We start from the raw sequence: 22,967 nt of genomic DNA, 5'->3' as shown, positions 1-22,967 counted from the left end.
AGTAAAGCTACTGCGAGGGGGCAAAACACAAATGCCGACATCTTCTTTTCAATACTGAGAATGCATACCGATCTTCTAGTTGAGCGACGAAGGGCCACAGAGAGCGAGAGCGAGTTTTACCTCCAGTGTTTTTCCCTTGATTTTTTTGAATAGTGCTTAAGGTCAATATAATAACTTTTCCCGTCCGTTCGGTCTTACGGGGAATCTCGCGCCTTCCTCGCTGTCGCTCGGTCAATCATCACCTGATCTGAGTTCCCCGGTATGACCTCACTCTCGGTTAATAAGTAGTATATCTATATCTTTGATCGACTGACCGGTCTTTACCAGGAAACATAAAGTTATTATTATTCATCGCAATAAATGATATAACATCTAGTGACATCATGCATGGCATAGCACCTTTCATATCCTTTATAATCACTGTATACAGTAACAGCTCTATTAAACCTTGGTGATCTTTTCAAGACCTTTTGAAGAGGTTTAATATTTCAAACCATAATAAGTATCATAAAAATAAATAAATAAATAAATAAATAAAGTGAACGTTTTGATGTTTTTATGCTGTTTCTTAATATTTTCACAAATTAGTAGTTACTTTAATAAAGGGCACGCAATGCATGTAGAAGCAATGACGTTTCACAAGAGGGTCTTAAACAATTTTCAGAAAATTTGTCAAACGTTAGTAAAAGTAGCTGAAAACTTATGTGTTGAATGATCGTCCAACAAAAATTGAGTTATCTTGTAGCGCGACATCGGTTATACGATATACAATGCTTCTCGCAAGCAAAGTCAAACTCTGTCTTGTAATTGTTTACACCGGCCCTTTGTATTAAAAGAATACAGAAATTCCTGGTTAATAAATCTTATAGAACTCATCAAATAAAATTTGTCTTTCGTTTATACTTTGTATAAGTCCTTTCTAACTGCCTGGAAGTATTTTGCTTTGTTTTCTACGAGGCGATTTCTTGTTGAGTTAAATTGATTTCTGTTCACATAACATTAATTCCTTTAGATAGTCCTATTTGGTTCCATTGATCGGTTGATCGCGCACAACATATCCGTTCCACTCGCCTGATGACATAAAACGATGCCATCGTGACGCCATCGCTTAAAAAGTAAATGTGGTGGATAAATAACTTTAAAAGTGCAATGCCCCCGATTGTTCATAAATTGCCATGATCAACCATCTTGGAAAAGGGGGCGAGCTTAATAAAGAGGGGGCTTATTAACAAAATCGAACTTCCTGAAGGGCTAGAGCTTTGACGGCAATCATGTAAATGGTTACAATTTACTTACCACGTCTACGATTTTAATGAGCTCAAATCCAAACAAGACGTTGATGGTGCTTGAGAGATTATTCACTGGCAAAAGGTCGACGCTGTAGTAACTTTCATTAAACAATCGTTTGTGAAGTTTCTGTTGAGGGCTGAGATCTTCACCAAGAGTTATTCCTACGGCAGACAGTATATAAACATTAACCTTCATTTGGCGCGAAAACATGCACAGATATCGTGGACGTGATCTGTTTTTAGAAGCGTATGCAGCTTTTCCGGAGACAGGAACCGCGAGAAAAACTCTGAGCTTCAAAGAGCAGGTAATGCCCAGGGCCAAATTTTGTAATATCCATTTTTTATAACTAGTACTCGCAGTTTAGGGACAGATTATTTTTAAATTTTTAAATGGGGGGGGGGGGGGGGAGGGGTTAGGCGAATACGAAAAAATATTCTTGCAAAATAAATATAGGAGAAGGAAGAATCTTATAGACTCTTGGTTTTAGGCCATCGTAACTTGATTAAAAAATATAACACAAACAGCGGTGATAAACATTATGAAAAATCGCATTTTTATAAACTTGACGTTTCGTATGCTAAGCTACATACATTTTCAAAAGTAAGACCGTTAACATTTTGGCAACTATTTATATATTGTTATGAAAGGGGTCTGGAACCGAGACTGAGACAATTGATCTTCAGCAGTAACTTAATATTTACATTTAGGTTAATAAAGTAACAACCTCTCACTGCCGACATTGGCATTTAAAGAAGGTTGTAGTTCATGAATGTATAAGGTCTCTTTAATCTTGCAGTGGAGGTCCGTTTTGCCTGCATGACGCAAGGATTTCAAAATGATCCCATTTGATGTTATGGCCTGTGGTTTTTATGTGATCAGCAATAGCTGATTGATGGTCGCATTTAGTGAGGGCCTTAAAGTGTTCAGTTTTTCTGTCATGCAATCGTCGTTTTGTTTTCCCAATGTAAACATCGTCACAGTCCCAGCAGCTAGCTTTGTAGGTGACCTTAGATCGTTGAGAACGGTTGAGGCGGTCTTTGTACGGAAAGAAGGATTTGATGCGGCGTGTGTTCTGAAAAATGATCTTGAGGTTGACGAAAGAGTAGAAGTCGGATACACAGGATTTAAGGCGTTTAGTGATTTGGATGCTCGGAAGACCTAAGTAGGGTAACAAGATTATGACATCTTTTTTAGGAACTGTCGCAACAGGGGTGTCTGGCTTGTTTTTGTGTCTGTTCAAAACATCGTTAACGTTGTACGTGATAATGCCTTGAGGGTAACCATTTTGCAGCAAGAGCTTCCTGAGATGTTTAATAGCGGATTGAAATAATGAGGCAGAGGAACAATTTCGGAAACAACGATGGGTAAGTGTGCGAAGTACAAGTAAACAAGGGAAAGTAAACAAGGGAAATAATTCCAGCAAGACCAAAAAATAAACCTTGCCGAGGAATTCAGTGTTGGTAAAGAAAATTCTTGCAAATACCAATGCTGTAAAAAAATTCTTACTAAGAAAAATTAAAAGAATTGAATTTGAGCAGGCTCTCAGTCCAAATATGGCAAACTGACCCGACGTTCTGACCGTATATGGGCATAGCTATATAGTGACAATTTGTTGAATTATAACCTCGAAAACAAGCCGTGAGTACATTTGCCATGTGACGTTTCGAACACAAAAACATGCGTGTTTTGCATTTTTTTTTTTAAATTGTGACTTACCTGTTGATAAAACCAATCCACAAAATAGGTCAACTAAAAGAATAAACTTTCTCTGACTTAAGGAATACATCTTTTTCTTTTATCCATCATTCACGAGCCATCTATCAAAAAAGAAAATCAATATATTCATAGCATAAGTTTAAACTAGTTATGTAGCAATGTTAGGCATGACCTCACTTTATTTATAGCACAAAATTTATAAAGAAATTTCACAGGAATCAGAGTCGATAGAGCCTCGTTTCCAGGCGCTTGAAAGACCCTGAGAGCACTGAAGCGGTATTGAGCGTTTATGCAGTATCACAATTAATGTTTTAGTCCCCAGAGCTTATTCCAAAACACACATTTTTAAAAACATTCGGATGAAAACCATTGGTCAGATCTATACCAAATGGCTTTTAGTCGGCAAATAGAAATTTGAGAAGTCTACTATTATATACCAGGGATAGAGAGCGCTTATAATTTCTTTGTTTATCCCTTTTTCTCCAATGCAATAGAAAGAACAAAAACGCCAAAAGTGGTGATAGCAAAGAAAACTAAAGAGAAAAAGAAATGATTTAAACATTCAAAATTTCACCAGAATGGTAATTTTGATTTCTTGACATCCATCCATGATAAACCATTTGCCGCCAGTGGTAAGTAAATCTACGTACTCATAAAATCAAACATTTATAAAACATGCAAAACGTAAAAATAAAACAATCCGATTATAAAATCTATTACATTTCATACTCTTTTGGGCTTATTCACTATTCAAAAGTTGCACAAAACTGTAACTGAACTTAATTTTGACTTGTACGAATTTCACTCGACTTCTGCGGTCGCTTAAGTCCCTGCGAGGGACATCTAAATCCAATTCTAGCGTGACGTCACTATTCCAAAAACCTAGAGTGATTTCTGATTGGTTGATTTTCAAAACGCTGGAATAATTTTCTATTATTATCAGTAATTTTACCCCGAAGTTTAATTTAATATTTATGGACCAGAGGCCAAGGCTAGTTTTTGACAATTTTATTCAAGTTCTTGTGACCCAATTTTTATTGATGTCTCACGTGATCCTCTGTTACCCGCCAGGCCGGCTGAAATTTATGTAAAAAGTTGAATTTATACACGAATTTATAAATTTCGCTTCTGTGACATCTGCATGCAGAAATGCAGACCTGTTTGACTTGTAGTAAAGCAAACAAAGTGAGGCTGGTCTTTCTTTACTGATTGTGGCTGTTTACGTTCATTCGGTTTAATTATGACTTTAATTTTGACCAAAAAGCACCGAGAATGCAAACAGCTGACAGTTCGGCAAAATTGATGGCTTTTAAAACCGGTCGGAATTTGCGTAATTCAGTTCTCCTATAAAACGTTTTCAGGATACACAACACATCCAGTTTTGAAAAGAAATGGCGGCTACAAGATGATCCTTATTTTACTTAAGTTTTTTGCAAACAATTGGCAGAATAAAAGGGAATGTAATGGAAACAATATAGAAAGCCTTCCTCACTTTAAGACTCGCTGATTTGTGGTCGTTTATTTTTACAATAGGAGGTGTCAATAACGCCGGTTTCCCCGCTAAGATATAAATTGTTTTGGCGTTGCTCTTGTATAGAAATGGATTCCGCTAAAGAAATATTTATCGAGATCTCTGCATGTTCGGAGCGAATGACATATACGTTTTCTTCAAAAGTCTAGTTTTTTGGTTTGTATTCGTTTTGACGTCTGGAAATTTTGTATTTACCTAATAGAATATTAATTCGAGAAAAACGTTCGTTTAGCTTTGAACAATAAATTCAGTGCTACCAAACGTATTTTCACTTAAGTGAATATTAAAATTTTAATAATGAAAAAGTGTCTTATTTTTGCACGGTTATGTATGACAAAACCTATACTGCTCTTGTACCTGCTCTTAATTTACAACCCTTAAAAAATGCTTGTTACCTGGTTTATCGGTACAGTAAAACATTAACGCTTTTAAAACACAAAGAAGATTGAAATACCGAAAAAAAATAAAGGATAAGAAATGAAAACATTTCATTCTTCGTGCGTGAAACACTACAAATTAGTATGTGAAGATGATACGACGATTTTGCAAAACATGTCAACTCCTTCCGGAATAAATCCTTCCATTAGAAACATTAAAATGGCAAAAACGGCAATATAAAAAAGGCGCTTCTAATTGTACTGTGATCCATTTTATCTTGTAAGAGCCCAAATTGAAAAGATCTACTGTATGATTCACGAAACAGTCAGTGTGAAAGGATTCTTACATAAAAACATATTTACCACAAAAGATGAATTTTTATCTAATAATTTTGTTCTGTTCTGAAACAATGGACCACCTTTTAAGTAAAGTCGGATAATAGATAAGTTAAAACTGCGCCTCATCTTCGCTTACAGTCGAACATATTAAGCAAAATCGCATTATTTTAAAACAACAACTAGTTTTGCAAAAACATGAACATGAATTCAACGGAATAGAACGAAATAGACAGTGCTATCTTTATGAATTTAAAAACCGAGCTTTTTGTGGCTTTTATGAAGTTTGACCAGATAAAAATTTCATAAAGTAAAAACTTACCCAGAATATGAGGTAAAAAGTTCCCTTTGCCAAAATTCGTTTTTTCTTGAAAGAATGTAACGGGTATAGTTAGGACTGTTCAAGCAAATGCTGCGCGTTTTATGTTATGTTTGTACTTCAACATCTAATTATTCAAACAGGGCTCTGATGTGTTTTGCTGTTTTGCTTAATTATAGTTTTTCGGCAATATGGTTGCAGCTGTAAGTTAGGGTTGACCTAGGTCTGGTAAATGGACCAATTAAAATCGTGCGTTGGTTAATGGTCTTCCCAGTTGACAAATAGCGTATCTTGAAAAGGAACATAACATGTTCAGCAGATCATTTATCATTACACAATCCCTCGCAGCAAGGTACCGAGAAGTTTAAATTTGCTCATAGTATATGCCTTAAAATCTGACGCTCTTCTTCGATTTAAAATCATGATAATTTCGTCTCAACTGAAGACACTGCTTCGAGAAGGCTGCTGTACTTACTTTTACGCGACGTGACCACAAATTGAAATTCAATTACAGCAAAGACAATTTGGCTTCAGGCAAACTAGTTTATGAGGCAACTATATAAAGATAACGCCTTCGGACCTAGTAGGTTTTTTAAATAAGTACGTGGAGCCATATTTCCCTGTTGACGTCAGACATGACATGACTGTGTGATCAGCTACTATGTGCGGGTGTATTTTTTTAAAAAAAGCAGCCGTGACATCGTAGAACTGACTGATCAGTGTTTACCTTATTTGTCCCGGGCTATACGCTATATGTTCATGCTGTTAAAAGTTATATCTTATCAAAAAACATCTTTGTAATGCATTTCGCATATAATTGCCTTCGACGGCTGCAAAAAACAAATAAAGTCGACTTTTCTGTTATGAAGTCTGTACCTGTATACCCGAAATAGGAAAAGCTTGATTGATGAGTCTAAAATGTGTCATCGCACTATTGTGTATAAAATTAATATTTCAAAAACAACGTTAAACTTTCAACAATTTTTCTTCAAAAAGGCACATTATAAGGAATGGGAGTGTTCCTAGCCGCCCGTTGAACAATCATTGTGACTTAATAACAGTACATAATTATATTTTGGAAATATATTATGCATGTAAATTCGGTAGCCTGCAAAGACAATATATACAAAAATGTCACACTAAAACGAAATGTTGTGGTGTACCAAACAAACTATATTCAACAGTACAATAGAGCACATAACGCCTTTTCGGACCCTATGGTGACTGGCGGGTAACTGAGGCGAGGTTGAGGGTGGTTGCGTTGAATGAAATAGTTTATTATTTCTATTAAAAATCCGTGAATCTGATAAAAAAAACAAGAATATTTCAGGTTATAGAAAATTACTAGGTAGTCTACTTGTCCAAGTCTCAAGTCCCAAAATGTTCCACACAAATTTCGAGAGCATAGTATGGAAACGCTGTGTTGGTGCCTATGCGGACGGGCACCAATATGGCGGCTGGAAATCAGCGAAACATGTGGAATTCACTTCTGCTATAAAAAAGCGGTCTGTTCACCCTCGTGAACAAGTTAACATTCACATAAACGCTTCACGCAAATCCTTAACTGTTTAGATTGTTAAAACTCACACAATTTTTATTGAGGACGTCTGATTGCCAGTGAAGGATGAATTGCTCGAGGATTAATAAAATATCTAAAATCATCCTTTCTTTAAAGCAAATAGCATGATCAACCAAAATTTGCTATATAAAGTGTTCTTGTCTGTATGACGATGTACTCGCATAAATTGTAAATGACGTTTCGACTGTATGAGCTGGTCTTTATCATCATCAGGAGCCCATTAGTAATGGGCTCCTGTCATCATATAATTCTTCGTGGACAGGAAGACTCTTCGAAGGCCGCTTCAAATTGCTTTAAGTGTAGCTAGGAAAATCAAATTTCATGAGATTTGTCAAAAACGGTTCTATTAGTTTGAAAATAATACCGATGAAAAACCTCCCCATGTGTCATTTTCATTTTTCATTTTTCGCCAGCAGGTTTGGCAACCGCTGACTAAAAACGCGCCGGCTCTGATGGTGATATTAGTGAGCTAAAACGAATATACCAACGTTTTGACTTATTGACGCTGACTGAAATCTGAAGTCAAATGTTCTCTTTTTGGGCGCGTACTATCGACTTTTCGTTTAAGCGTCATTGTTAATGCTAAAACGAAGATATTTCCAACTCATGGCAGGAATGAAATTGCGCCTAAAGGAGAACTTTTGGTTACCTTCCGTGCTTCAGAAACGTCTGTGCTTAAAGCTCCGTTTGTAATTTTGACGTGTTTATACGTAACAACACAACAATCACCCTAAAGAACGTCAGACAAATTGTCTAAAATCCATGCAAAAAATAACTTTCCTGTATGATGCGACTTGTTTAATTTACAATCCTTTCTATATTCAACAATATCGTGACCATCTGTCATCCTTTAAAATTTCCCAGGTATATCTTTTAATGTTTGCGGTTTTGTTTAGAGATTTCGACTTGTTGATCGTTTCCACCGATAGAATAGAGTGTATTAGCTCTCAAGCACAACAAAATAAAAGAAATCGAAAACAATTAGAACTCGAGCTCATAGCTTAAAGGTAAAATAAACTTGGAAAATAATATTTTGAAAATCGTGGTCTTGTGTCCGCCATATGGGTGCTGCGATAATTAATCTAACTATCAATATCTGAGGATTGAAATTAATGTTAAAGACTTTTGTTTTGAATTGTCTGTCAGAAATTTGAAAACACCGACTTTTCGTTGACATGAAAATTTTGCATGAAGTAACTGATGTCTGGAAGATATGACAAAAACCTAGCGTTGATTAATTTGAAGTTTAGATTTCGACAAACCATCCCTTGTTTCTCTGGAGGATCTGTATACACAGCGTAAGATAATTATGTTTCAAAAAAGAAAAGCTGTCTTCCCTAAACAACATTTCACTTTGGTCAGGTTACTGCGCAAAAGCTGTGATTTGAAAGCAAGGAAATTACCTTCAGGCGGTAATGAACTACTGAATGATTATTTAATATAATATTCAGTTCTGCTTCGACTTCCTTTCAGCTGCGTTTACTTAGTTTTCATGATCAGCAACAATAAAAGGAATAAGGCGAAAAAAGCCTTTCTTTGCATGACCCTTCAATTTTCAAGCCTCGTCAACTTTGTAAAACGACCGACCCAAAAAAACGTCTGCGTAGGAGGCTACGATGATACCGACAAATTAACAACTAGCGGAGATTGTCTTTATGTACTCTTAGAACTGGCATTAGAAGAAATGTATGGATTTATCTTAGGAGAGTTTATGTTTCGAACTTGCGACTGGAAGGTTAGATTTACGTTACACGCGTGGTAATAAATATTGAAATCTATTATTGTGAAAGTGATAATTTAAGTTGCTAAACTGTATTGAGGGTAGCCACTTGTTAGCGGTTCTTTCGTCGGTTATGTATCAAATGATTTAAATTTGCCAACTAAGATTTTTGACGCTTAACAATGTCAAACATGCGGAATGAAAATTATTTTATATGAAGCTTGCCTCTGATATAAATGTCACTAACTTAGATAATTGGCTTTTGGGAATTTAAAAGCTATTGACTGCAAGTAGCTCTAAAAGGCCATGGTTTAGTTGAGTTTAAAATTCCAATTCGCGGAGCTGTGCTTTAGGCCATTCAGCTGTGCAACCGATCTACAATAGCAAAACTGAATATAAATTGTCTTTGCATTAAAATGATAATCATAACAATTATTCGGTATTAGTTTGTATGCTTGACACGCACTAGAGTAGGAGTCAGCGAAAAAATATTTAAAAAATGGTGGAATCAAAAAAGTAAGGTTGAATTTTCCATCCTTCTGATAACCAGTGACACCAAGTACAGATAAATCGTAAGTTATTTACCCCGAAGCATTGAAAAGCTCAGAGGCGAATCCCATTATTTGCCATTGACTTTAAATGGCTGTTACTGTTTCGTCTAGTCAAGCTTGAAGTGTAGGGCAAGCGTAGATCAGTTATAAATGTAGATCAGTAATTTACAATGATGATGACCTGACAGTTACTGAACGGATTACACGAGCTTCTGTGAAACTGTCGACACGCAAAGAGCTTCTAGCTATAGAATGTAGTCAGTCTTCTGGAATGGAGTTTGTCTTTTTTTGTTTTAATATATATATATATTTATATATTTAACTTATATCCTCACCTTGGCGTCTTGAAGGGGTTTTCAGTGCCTCGTCTTCTTGTTTTATACTCGGCAGAATGGAAAACAGCTAGGCTCTCTCGATTTTGATAAGCGAAGAAGTGTGTCGCACAGGGGGATGCCGTCCAAGGGACTGATTGGAGTTTATGTATGGAGAATTTGGAAAGATGACGTTCCCTTTGTGGGTCGCGTGGCTTCTGACGAAAATCGAACCCAAGCTCTCCAGTGAGCTACAGGGAGACTGGTAGCAAGCTTGGTCATTTAATAGAGCTTCATATGTGACACGCGTCCAGTGCGTTAGTGTGAGCAAAAATGGGCATCCGCTGTTTTCGTTTCATTTACAGAGCTTAAAATGCACCATCTTAATTGTTAACGTGCTACCAACCTTCTAGAACTCTCCGATTATCATCCTCATTACGTCTTAATCCCATCAATTTCAACCTTAAGTCCTATGCATGGGTATCGAGCCTTTGCTGTTTCCGCTCGTAAACTCTGAAACAGTCTGCCTGTTTTTATCCGTTCATTTGACAATTTAAGTTCTTTCAAATCTAAACTCAACATATATTTTTTTTAAAAACTTATTATTCTTAGCTATTTTTATCTTTTTACCACATTTATTGCGCATTTTAAATTGTTTAGTATTTCTGACTTGATTTATAAAAGGTGGCTATCGCTCTGTTAGAAAATGTATGGGGTTATGATTTTTGGATTCTGCTGCTATTATGCCGTCTGGCATAATGCCAAAAAGAACATGTTGCATGCTATCGAAGGAGAGAATGGAATGTGTGCAGTATAACAATAGATAGCAGATACTTTCTTATTTGTAGACTAAATGAAAAGGCATATCTATCATTTAAGTTTGACATCTTACGCTAAAACACCTAAAATCCAAAATCATGCGAAATTTTGCTCGATTCGGGTTGTTTTTGCTCCATAAATTGCAATTACATGAAAAAGCGCATTAGGAAGAAATTTGACCTGTTCTCTTAACCCTTAATATGCTGAAATTACTCAAAAAGCGCGTTTTTTAACCGTTAATCGATTTTCTTGGCTCTACGGTCCTAAATTTCTCTAAACTTTGCTAGAAATGCACTTTCTGACACTTCATTTTTTTGATGAAACTTCCATGTAAAAATGTACAACATTTTACTTTGGCGCATGCGCATTAGCCAAAATTTGGACTTTTTGCTGAACCGTTCCGATTTTTTTCCTTGCTCCTTTCCTTTTCGTTTTTCTCTGCTTTCTTATTCTCTCTATCTTTTACTCTGTGCACGTATTGGCCTGTTTTAGCACCAATTTTACACCAATAACTGATCACGTTTTTTTCGATATAGCTCTGTCGGAATGCAGTCGATGTTCAAGATGGACACTCCTGTGGAAAGATCTATCCAAACTCTATAAGTTGCACATCACAAAAATCTGCTGACGTGTAAATTGGTGACGTCATAAGTGGTTGAATGGCCATTCCTCCAAATCCCGGAATAATGCGGACTTAGCATATTAAGGGTTAACAATCAATTAGTCTAAATGTTAATAATAAAAGAAAATCAAACAAATTCTCGTTTTCTGATATTAAAAAAGTGCGTGTAAATGGAAAGTTTGTAACAATAGAGAGTGTAACAATAGAAAGTGTGTAACAATAGATAGTAGATACTTTCTTATTTATAGTAAAAAGGCTAATCAATCATTATAATTTGATATCTTAACAATCAACTAGTCTACAAGATAATACTAAAAGGAAATCAAAAAATTTAAAGGTACGAATATAAGTGACCCACTCTACTCAATCTCGTAGGCAACGTTTTGCACCTTGAACTGCAAAGCCACGGCGAAATGGACTGATCTACGAAGTGGTGGCTCCATGAGCCCAGGTGTAGTGCTCCTCACTTTTGTTTGCTTTAACGTGTGTTATTTTGGTAGTTCCAGCTGTGAGCATTTACTCTAAAATTGTCTCGCTTTCCCGAGCGTAAATCTGTTTGTTTGCATTTTGCGGTTAGTTTGGTACCAGTTTAGTGGGAGTGTCGCTGGAAACAGGGGGTACAACTCTCCTCCCGGTTTATCTGGGTCAAGCTGTCATTCCTCCTGTTCTGGTGGCCACTAGTTTCTTCAGTTCGGTCTTTATACAATCATGTCCAAAAAATATATATTTGATCCTACTCTGCGTTGATGCCTTCCAGTAGATGGTCACTGTGGTCGTATCCATGAATATGTGGCCACCAGAGTTTGAGGTGGAAATGGCACACCCCTGTTTCGACTACGATTTCGTTCAAACATGTGTACTGGGTAGGTGGTCCCTGGTATTATGAGCCTCTGCTTCTAAAATCCTAAAGGTTTCATTTTGTCGTCGAAAGTTGCACTGAACTGTTGGGAATAAAGTTGAAATACAGTCCTACGTTATTACTGCGTGGAAAATTCCCGAACATTTGACCTGAATCAAGAGTTTCGTTTATCGTGTTGTGAATGTTACAACTTTAGTTTTAGATAAAATTTTAGGGGTGAGGAGTCTAAATGTTTCTTTATGTTAGCTACACGCTTTTCAATTTTCGATATCTTTGCAAGCAATAAATAGACGTGAAAAGCGATCTCTTTTTTTAAATAAACTCTGAAAAGTGACACGAGACACTAAGCCCAGAGGGCTTTTGATTGTACTGACTTGTCTGCAGGATCGAAAATTCTGCTTTTATAATCGGCTCATGTTATCTGGACCAATAGTGTAAATGTAATTTCGATCCGTGCTTAGTTGTGTTTGTTAAGAAGGCTATTTCATTTATATGCGAAAGTGCTGTCCTATATAATGAAGAAGGGCTTCATTTCGCATAGATTGCACAGCATGCGTTTGACTGTAGCAAAGCTAAATTTTTTCTTGCGATCAAATTAAACATTGCGCATTCGCAGGATTTTAGTCATATCCTGCACGCAAATCTGTAGGTGTTTTTTGCTGTTCACACCCTAGCTGGAATGTGGTTTGCAAGTTGACAACATCTGTTACTGTGTGCTGCTCACTAGTATTTAAAAATAAATAAATAACTTTAAAAAAGTCGGAAGTCGGAAGTCTGAAGTCTGAATGCTGAGGTCGGAAGTCGGAAGTCGAAAGTCGTTAAAGTACGTTAACCACGAACGTACAATCAGGCATTCCAAAATAAACGGCCTGCAGTGCATGCAGAGGCGATGACGCTTCCCAAGTGGGTCTTAACTAATTTTCAGGAAAATTAACGTATACTAAATAAAAGTAGCTGACAACTTCTGTGTTGAATCATTGTTGAATGATTGTTCAACATAAAGTTGCGTTATCTTGTAGTGTGACATTCGATATACGATATTCAACACTTCTCGCAAGGTCAAGCGTTTCCATTGTTTCCATTGTATTAGTAAATGTAGAGATATGATCATGTCTGTCCACTGAATTTAATAAAACACACAAATACATAATTTGTCTCTTTCGTGTATACTTTGTATCAGTCCTTTATAACTTTCCAGGAGTATTTTGCTTCATGTTTTTGCAGCGATTTCTTGTTAACTCATTCGGTTCTATTGAGTTCTATTGATCGGTCAATCGCAACAGAAAGTGGTACAAATTCCGGCCACTGCCTCTGGCATAAGGCTTGACTGACTTCATCGACTAAAAAGATATTGGATTTACAACTAATCTTTTTGTTTACGACCACCTTCTGGAGGCATGTTACTTTGCATGCATGAGGGTTGTGACCTTTAAAGGTTTCAAATCTTGTCGCATCTGCGTGACGAATCATCTGGTGTTACCCGAAAAACTGAAGACAGTTACTTTAGCAATGTTGATACGTTATACCAGCAGAACACACGGACACATTGCCCTATTTTTTTTTTTCATGCACATGGAGGATTATTTGGCTTACTTTCAATGGAATGTTTCCCTGTTTGAGGCAGTGATTTCAATTTTATATTGTTTGGTTTTTCTCACTTTCTCCTTACATGGCACGATTAACTTTCGCTATGAATTTGTTTGCGGGTGAGGTCCCCTGTTTTATGAGTCAAATGAGTCTATGATCATGAGTCATTTGTCAATGAGTCAAGGTGATTTTTACACAAAGTAGGTTGCATTATCTATTGAACCACGGTTTCCCTTTGAAAACTCAAAATTCACAAAAAATGTATTGCAGTTTTCGAAAGCTAATATATCTCCTTCAATATTTTATGCAAAGAGTTGAAAAATTCGTCGATTACTATTACGTTTTCATCTACAGTCAATTTGCATATATCATGATGCCTTCTCAACAGGGCCCCCTTCACTTTTTACGTAAAGCGTGATTGAGCTATTTTTTTTGCCGTGGAAGGAGATTTGGGCTTTTATTTTTTCGTGACTCGTGATTCCGAATTTTAAGATCTTTTTACGTGAACGCAATTTTTAGCTTAAACGTGACCCGTGAACGAACAAGTTGAATTAGACGTGAATCGTGAATCATCTTCTTTTTCGTGACTTTATTTCTGATTTTTTAGGTAGTTCTAATAAACGTTCGTCTTTGTTTTAGCTCTGTGGTTGGGTTTTAAACAGATGAAACTTTTGTCAGCTATTTTGTCGCGTGCGTGATCTTGACAGACACAATATCCGGTCTTACACCTTTAGAGCGTAACAGTCTTACAGTAACAGGAATCGCAATGATATTTGCGTGAACGTGAAAACATTTTTAGAATTTTTCGTGATGCGAAAAAACCAAATATTTTTACGTGATTCTATTTTGCGGAAGAGGTATAAGGAACCCTGTCTCAACACAAAGGCCTATGCCAATGAGGAAAAATGTAAACAATGACGTCATAACTGATTCCGGCGAGGAAACTATAAATGCCCGCATTTATCCACAGTTGTCTCGTATTTCAATAGTTTCAAGACTATTAACAAGAATGTCGAAGAAACCGAGCAGCCAAGGCACCGCTCAAAGCGGAGACAGTGTCCTTGAGTTGGCTCGTAAAGGGTTTGCTTCAGCTTCCAACTATGAAAAGGTTCGACCAGACTATCCCATAGACGCGGTAGAAGCCTTCTTGCAGAATGTTGGATTGTTGAACAAGGCCAACACAGCTCGTCCAAATCGGGTGAAGATTTTAGAACTTGGCTCGGGTACGGGCAAGTTTACCCGAATCATGTTACAAACTTTAAAGGATGAGGAAGTCCACGTTATTGCAAGCGAACCTCTCGAGAACATGTGTGAGCATTTTAAACGTACGCTGCCCGAAACGGAACTAATCCGGTGTGCCGCCGAAAGCATAGATAAGTCATTTCAAAATCACCGCCTCGGTGACTATAAGAGAGTCAAATTTAAACAGCAACAACAAACGGTAACTCGCATAACGTTTATGGATGAACTTTTCATGAAGAACTATAACAAAAGTCAGTGAATTCGTCGGACCCCATTTATACACCTGGGTGGAGAAAAGCACTATCATGAGTGCAAAGTGCCCTTCTTAATAACACAATGCAGTGCCTCGGCCAGGTCTCGAACCCAGACAACCCCCCATCTTTAACAAAATAAAAATGCTAAATTCTTAGCTAAAAGAAATATCTGTTCTTTTATTCATTTTGCTATAGATCTCCCTGATTCAAGTGTGGATGTTGCGATTGCCTCTCAGAGCTTCCACTGGTTCGCCAATGCAACAGCTCTTGAAGAGATCAACCGTGTACTTGTACCAGACGGGATATTCGGCATCTTTTCAGCAATGCCTGACTTTTCTACGTCTTGGATGGCAGAGCTTTGGGAATTCCATGCTCCCTTGTACAAGGAGAAATCTATCATTCTCCCCTTCGAGAAGAAGTGGAAAGAGGTTTTCAACTCAACACCCCAAAAGATGTTTAGCGATCTCGAGGAAAACTTGAGTTTCAGTTTTGTTTTCCCAGTTAGCTCCATTGAACAAGGATACGATGTGTTCGCCTCCGGTTCTGTAATTGCCAGTACCAGTGATCGCACAAAAGGGTCTTTTCGAAAGTTGTTCAATGAGATAATGGCAAAGCATTTCTGGAACAAAGGAATCGATCTAGATGGTATTCCGTGGAAGGTTTTCATGTATTGGTGTACTAAGGAAATTTGAGAGTACCTCAAGATCAATCCGAGTCTAAATAGCATCAGCTACATGTACACTTGCACGTAAAAGCAAAATTATAGTAGTCTTATATATTCGCTACATCTGTTAAAGTTAATTTACACCGTTAATTTACAGCGGGGGGGGGCTATGTTATAGAATAGACAAGACAAAAACGCCTTCCTTCTTTACATAAATACTGAACATCATGAATGGTTATATGAAAAAGAAGACTCTTTCTTAGAGAAAGGTCAACGTTTGTGAATTTGTAAGACACCTTTTGACAGAAACCGGCGTCTGTCATCCTCCCCTAGATTGAATTTGAATATGTAAACTTATATAAGCAGATTTGTGGCAATTATAAGTATTACTTCTACAACAGAATAGCATGCATAACTAAAAAACACAACTTTGGCAATTATAAGTATTACTTGCACAACAGAATAGCATACATAGAGGGTCCTGAAGGGGTAAAATTGGTACTGGGATTTGCCTATTTTTTTTCACTGGGAAAATGGGATTTGGGTCACTGGGACTGGGATTCACAAACAAAAAAATGGGAATGGGAAGCATTTCAGAACATGAAAAAACATATATATTTCACACTCAATATTTACAATGTTGAAAACTCTAAATCGAAACCTAGGCCGGCACGTAAGTGTCGATCAATTTTTGCGTCAGTGATTTAGTTACTCACCAAAACGGCTATGACTTAGCATGCTCAAACTATCATAATACAATATGGTTAAACACATCCTCGTACCCGGAGTCTTTGTTCCCTGTGACCAGCGGTCAGGAAACGAGCGACCCTTGAAAGTTCTGATTGGAAGTCAGAAAATATCGGACTTACGGTTGAATTACATGTTCTTAGCTTTTAAAAGCCTGGATCGACGAACTTCTTGGTGTTTTACTTCCAGCCATTTTTATTGTTTTCAAAACCAATTAAGATCGATCCTGCAACAGAACTTTCGAGAGTCGCTTGTTTCGTCAAGCTTACGCAGTAGGGAACGAAGACTCGAGGTACGAGATTGGGCGGAACATGTGACGGCAAGATTAATTCCTCTACTAACCTTGTTACACACACGGAAAATTGTAAATTAGAGATTCCTCTGAATTACTCACCAAAACAACTGAAGAAAACATTGATTCGGATGTGTGGAGTAGTTGAGAATGTCAGAAAACGAAGGGGATTTACCGATTTCAGCGTGGATATTTTTATATAGACTTGGTTGACCCAGGAATTTTCACACAGGGCGCCATTCGTTCTCCGGACTCACGAACAAATGAAAATGTTAAAAAAAGTGATAGTAAGTCTTTGTCAATCAGGGTAATCGAACGAGTAGTTGCATTTGAGAAAGGCTCAGTGAATCAGTAAATATCAATTTATTTCTAATTCTCTTTTAGGCAAACGAACAAACGAACAAATGAAAAGTAATGTACTCAACAGCGTTGATAACTAGCAGAAATAAAAACGTGATTTAGGACAATTAAAACAACACAATTACTGCACGTATAGTGCGTTCGAGCCCAGATTTCCATTCACTGGGATTTACCAAAAATTTCACCACTGGGACTGGGATTTGAGCAAAAAATAGCCTGGGAAATGGGATTTGGGAAAAATTTTGTCTGGGAAATGGGATTTAGAACCCCCCTTCAGGATCCTCTACATAACTAAAACAGCACAATTGTGGCAAATAAATAAAATTCATAATTACGCGTAGAAATTGTCTTAATAAATCCTTTTCAGTTTGCAGACAAGTGCAGTGGCGGACCCAAGGGAGGGGCCCGTGCCCCCACCTTATGTTTTCGGAAATAGCGCATTTTCTTTGAAGTGCCGGAATTATCTTCGCAGAATTCAACATTTATAGTCAAGCTTTTAAAAGCCGGCCCACTCCTTAGCTGAAGGTCTGGATCCGCCACTGAAATGTAAAAGCCTTTCAAAAGGAATAAAGGTTTAAATGAGTAATGTCACGTTCTTCGATGTACTTTAAAAAGTTACTTTACTACTTTTGAAGCTCGTCTTGCCGTTCAAAATTCTAGATGTTCAAAATGTGCTTGCTCCAACTAGAAAGTACGAAAAATGAGCTGAGGAAATGCATCCCTCCAAGCAGTGTATTTCTGAAATTTTCCAAACAGATCAACGGAATGCCATGATTATTCCCCCTGGACTTTTAGGATTGATCTGTGTTGATGGTAAGCAGATCCTTGCTTGTTTTCTTGTACTAGATCAGGCAGACGAATTGACCAAGCTACTGTGCTTTCTGGCAGCAGGTGCTTGTCGCCAATGTCACTTTTATCAATTTTTCGAGTTGGCATTTTGGAATACGCAAGGGTTAGATTTTTCTTGGATGATGATCATGCAATTAGTATTATCTAGTGGCTCGATCCATTAGAGGCTTAAAATACCAAATCATTTTGAAGCATTGAATAACTAGTTCGCTTCTACTAAAAGAATTAGATTATATGTATTCGCTTTCGAATTTTATGTGTGATAGTTGATTCGGACTGCGCCCTCGCGAACTGATGCGATAAAAAATTCGAGCTTATTAAATAGATGCACAACAAATGGTACGAATATCAGTGACCCACTCTACTCAATCTCGTAGGCAACGTTTGCACCCATAACTGCAAAGACAACGGCAAAATGGACTGATATATTTGTTAAATTTAAAAACAAGTGTCCTATATCAATACTGTCCTATACCAAAATTCTATTAAACTTGTCCCCAGGCTTTATAGGCGGGAATACTAATACAAAAGAAATTGTTTATTCATCGAAGCTATTTCTATTGTTTTATCCCAGCCTAAGGGTCGGAGCAAAGTTAGAATTTTAATATGTCGAAATATACGAGTTGTAATAATCGTTTTGAATAAAGATGAAATTCCTTGAAAACACCCCAGCAACACGAAGGACAACATTTTTTGTAGTCACTGATACATCTTATGCTCCGCACCTCTGATGTGTTATTCAGAGAAAACAATTTTAGACAGAAATGTCAACGTAGAAGAATATATTTGCTACATCGGTTGCCGTCGTTAAATCTCTACGAAAGCAAGAGAGATAAAAATGGGATTTACTCCAGGTCAGTTAAATTGCATTTTCGAAGCTTATTTCATATTAAAGGCCATATCTCGTGGCTGATTGGTAAGGCATCGCTAGGGTATCGCAGTGTTGGAAATTCTCTGGGGTTTCAGTCTAGCTCCGAATTTATACCTTTTCGACTAGCATTCTGTATCCAAAAATTTCATGTACGTTTATAGTGTTTATTCACGTATCAATCATAATGATACTAACATACGAGATAAACACACTAAAAATAAGTAGAAATTCACGTATATTACCTTACATATAAACTCTATTTTAAATTTTATAAATTGTTTAAATCGAGAAACAGTCGTAAATATGTTGCATGTTTCCAAAGTGGCACCACTTTTTTTTCACCTGTAGGCAGTGCAAATAATAAAAGCAAGGTCAAGTTGGCGTTCTAAACTACCTTCCTTTCTTGATAAAATAAATTGAACGATTCTTTTGAGCTGGTACGCTCGTTTATTCGATTCAGCTAGCAAATGATCAATGCTAGCATATCCACTGGAACTTTCATACAGTCTGGATAGTGTTCGGTCCACAATTCAATTGGTTTAATTTCTCGCTTGTGTGATAAAGAAATATCTAGAGTAATAACTAGTAACTATAGGTATTATAGAGAATAACAATCGAAAGGCCAAAAATGTTTCACACAATTTTGATTCAATATTATTGGGAAAGCTCATTTAAAAGTTCAACTCATATGACTGAGTTAATTTCGTTTACAACGTATTCATATTTACATCGTTTCCACTCGTTTTAATTTTTAATATTTCGAGATAGCACTATGTTCAATTTCCATTTTCATTAATTGTAAACACATCTCAATGCCGTGTAAAACTGATAACTAAAATATAACTACCTATAAATTAAATATTTTTCGATTTAACCAACTAGCCTAGTTTATTTTAAATTTCTTTTCTTTGTTACGAGAAATATTTGGGTGGTTCGCACAATAAAGGGTATAGAAATAAACACTTATTGTCCTTATTATTCAAACATTAACAGAAATAGCTATTCTGCGCAGGGAAAACATCAGGTACGTTCTCGTATATAGAGTAGAACGAAACGCGTATCGTAAGATCCAAGTTATAAACCCTGAGCTTGCACAACTTCGTAAGGGATAAGTAAATAAAATAATTTCATTCGATACAGTTGGGAACAAAAATTAATTTTCAAATGTCAACTCGAACATAACGAAATGGAAGAAAAAAATGAATGCGGCCTAAGCACTTAGTTCATATTGTGTCCGTAGTTGCTGTGATTAAATTGCTTGTTCCGTACTCTTATGAAATGATCCGGCCCAAATAAAATTTGTAACGGATGCCTAATGACTCATGAGAAGTTCCACACTGTCAAATGAGAACATTATACAGACTCCTATACAGCGTGCAAGGAAGTTTATGTTCTTGTGTACTGATATAAACGGGTCTCTTTTTGTTTTGTTGTTTTGCTGTTTTGCTTGACAAGTTTTTGGCTTCTTGTACGGCCCAACATGATACAATTGGAAATTTTTTTTTCTTGCCTTTTATTCTTGCAAATATGAAGTATTCAGAAATTGTAGATTTTTGAGTTTTAAATTGTGATGATTTTATATTACTTTAAAAATTTTAAGTGCCCGCAATAAGGGCTGGTAATGCGCTAGAATTTGTAATTAGACATTAAATAAAGGTTCTCACTTTGCTTGTCACCGGGCATGTCAAGTCTCCTTGTCGATCAAAGGCTGGCGAATCAGACGGCTAAAGTCAAGGGAAACTAAGTTTACGTTGTATATGAATAAAGCATTAGACGTGAGCATCAAGTTAATACACACACATCGGGGAACCTATTGAAGCTTTATCAGAAGCTGTTGGATCATCATCGTAAAACTTTATATAGTTTCATTGCAGGTGCAATTTGTAAGTTCCATTGTAGTTGGCAAGTTTCATTGTAGTTTATAAATTTCATTACCATTAGCCGCGTTTGGCGTACGAACTGCCTACGGCAATTTGCATATACAGTCCCGTAGATCTAGCTCACGAAAAATAATGTAGGTGGATGTGGTTTTTCACGAACAACGGACTAGAGACAGCATTCACGACAGAATTTTGCAGCTTAAGTTCAGTTTAACAGTTTTCTTCACTCAGTACGTCAGACTTTTACCCGGGACCGTACACAAATGTAAGTGTATTTTAAGCGGTCTTTATTTCCGTCTTGATTTTTCGTGCCTGTTTTAACCTTACGTTTATTTGTTTGCGTCGTTTGCACACTTACAAAAATTGGTTTTCTTTGGAGTCGATCGTCGCTAGAGTAGCTATGCAGTATCGCATAGCTTGGTGCTTCCAGTTATCTGATAACTCGCGCACGAATCATGGAACAATAATAGCCAAGTTTTTTTACTTTGTTCAAAGTCATGCAAAGTATAATCGTTACTGAATATAGTTAATATAATTTAATTAAGTTGTAAATAATAAAGATGGTAAATTTCAAGCTCGGTGATAAATAGTGAAGAAATTATTCAACATGACACGAGCGTGGGACAAAGAAAAAATCGGAGTCCCCGACGGGAATCGAATGGGTTCGATTCCCGTCGGGGACTCAGATTTTTTTCTTTGTCCCACGCTCGTGTCATGTTGAATAATTTCTTCACTATTTATCACCGAGCTTGAAATTTACCATCTTTATTACTACACATTTGATGATTTCGTCGACGTTGCTGATCCTAGCAGTATGCAGGACGCGTGTCACATATCAACCTAGTAAATGGCCCAGCTCACAACGAGTCTCTCGTAGCTCAGTTGGTTAGAGCACCCAACCGGTATCTGGGAGGCCATGGGTTCGATTCCCGTCGGGGACTCAGATTTTTTTCTTTGTCCCACGCTCGTGTCATGTTGAATAATTTCTTCACTATTTATCACCGAGCTTGAAATTTACCATCTTTATTACTACACATTTGATGATTTCGTCGACGTTGCTGATCCTAGCAGTATGCAGGACGCGTGTCACATATCAACCTAGTAAATGGCCCAGCTCACAACGAGTCTCTCGTAGCTCAGTTGGTTAGAGCGCCCAACCGGTATCTGGGAGGCCATGGGTTCGATTCCCGTCGGGGACTCAGATTTTTTTCTTTGTCCCACGCTCGTGTCATGTTGAATAATTTCTTCACTATTTATCACCGAGCTTGAAATTTACCATCTTTATTACTACACATTTGATGATTTCGACGTTGCTGATCCTAGCAGTATGCAGGACGCGTGTCACATATCAACCTAGTAAATGGCTCAGCTCACAACGAGTCTCTCGTAGCTCTGTTGGTTAGAGCGCCCAACCGGTATCTGGGAGGCCATGGGTTCGATTCCCGTCGGGGACTCCGATTTTTTCTTTGTCCCACGCTCGTGTCATGTTGAATAATTTCTTCACTATAATTTAAGTTATTTTTCTGTTCACAAATATTATTAACAACTACAACAAGAACATCAACAGATTGAGATGATTTAAGAAAATTTAACTAACTAATTTACTCCAAGAGCCTCGACTAAATTCGTTTTGACAAATCATCTTTGACCGATTGTTTATCAAACTGGCCAATAAAATAGGATAATTTCAAAATGGCGTAAGAAATTTACAGCTGTACGTAGATTCAAAATGTGTTTTTTTTTTTTTTTTAAAAAAATAATAATAATCTCTGATATTAAAGATGTTTGCTTTTCCTCCATAGTTGACATGCCCAACACAAATATGTCATTCAATAAAACCTCCGGCTTTTAGTAATGTGCCAAAATTTTAATACATCAGTTACAAACATTGCATTGTTAATTTTGATAACTGCATGCATGCACACAAAAGTATTAACAGGTTTTTGGCCACTTCTTACCGGGAACCGGACACAGATAAGAACACATTGTTTAACTATGGTTTTTGTGAGCCATTGTCAGTATTTTCGTCAGTATTGTTTGCTATATTTTGTTTGTTTTATTTTATCTGTGTATCAGATCAGTTAGACAGCCGTCAGACAAATGGGACATCAAAGGGAAAAGCTGCACTTTCATACATCCGGGAACCTATCTGTCACCTGCTTATAATTTTCATACAGGCTCTTGTGTGGCC

General features: G+C 37.0%; 2 protein-coding genes across 3 annotated transcripts in view; one reads left to right on the top strand and one right to left on the bottom strand.

The window, feature by feature from the left end:
- The window catches only part of LOC144647261 (neuronal acetylcholine receptor subunit alpha-10-like), a 16,561-nt gene extending 6,540 nt beyond the window's left edge, over positions 1-10,021 (bottom strand). Inside the window, exons 1-3 of one of the 2 annotated variants that reach the window (XM_078507038.1) lie at positions 9,755-10,021; positions 3,007-3,107; positions 1,297-1,451 (exon numbers count right to left, since the gene is read on the bottom strand). In XM_078507038.1, coding sequence (XP_078363164.1) covers positions 1,297-1,451; positions 3,007-3,076 — 225 coding nt within the window. In that variant the 5' untranslated portion in view covers positions 3,077-3,107; positions 9,755-10,021. Of the gene's footprint in view, positions 1-1,296; positions 1,452-3,006; positions 3,108-5,572; positions 5,700-9,754 lie in introns of those variants that run through there. The other variant, XM_078507037.1, reaches the window with a different exon arrangement.
- A 4,181-nt stretch (positions 10,022-14,202) lies between these two features.
- On the top strand, positions 14,203-15,913 carry LOC144645759 (uncharacterized). Its single transcript, XM_078505305.1, has one exon. The coding sequence runs from the start codon at positions 14,507-14,509 to the stop codon at positions 15,116-15,118; it is 612 nt and encodes a 203-aa protein (XP_078361431.1). The 5' UTR covers positions 14,203-14,506; the 3' UTR covers positions 15,119-15,913.
- Positions 15,914-22,967: the final 7,054 nt, after the last annotated feature.

This window comes from Oculina patagonica, chromosome 3 (assembly GCF_052425735.1).
Source record: "Oculina patagonica isolate OP01 chromosome 3, crgOcupat, whole genome shotgun sequence".
In the NCBI taxonomy this organism is placed as follows: Eukaryota; Metazoa; Cnidaria; class Anthozoa; order Scleractinia; family Oculinidae; genus Oculina; species Oculina patagonica.
Note: the sequence above shows the minus strand (reverse complement) of the source record. Positions and strands in the feature narration are given on the sequence as shown.

Bases quoted from the DNA above. Each gene is read 5' to 3' on its own strand.
- LOC144645759 (XM_078505305.1), top strand. From the start codon at position 14,507: ATGCCAATGAGGAAAAATGTAAACAATGACGTCATAACTGATTCCGGC.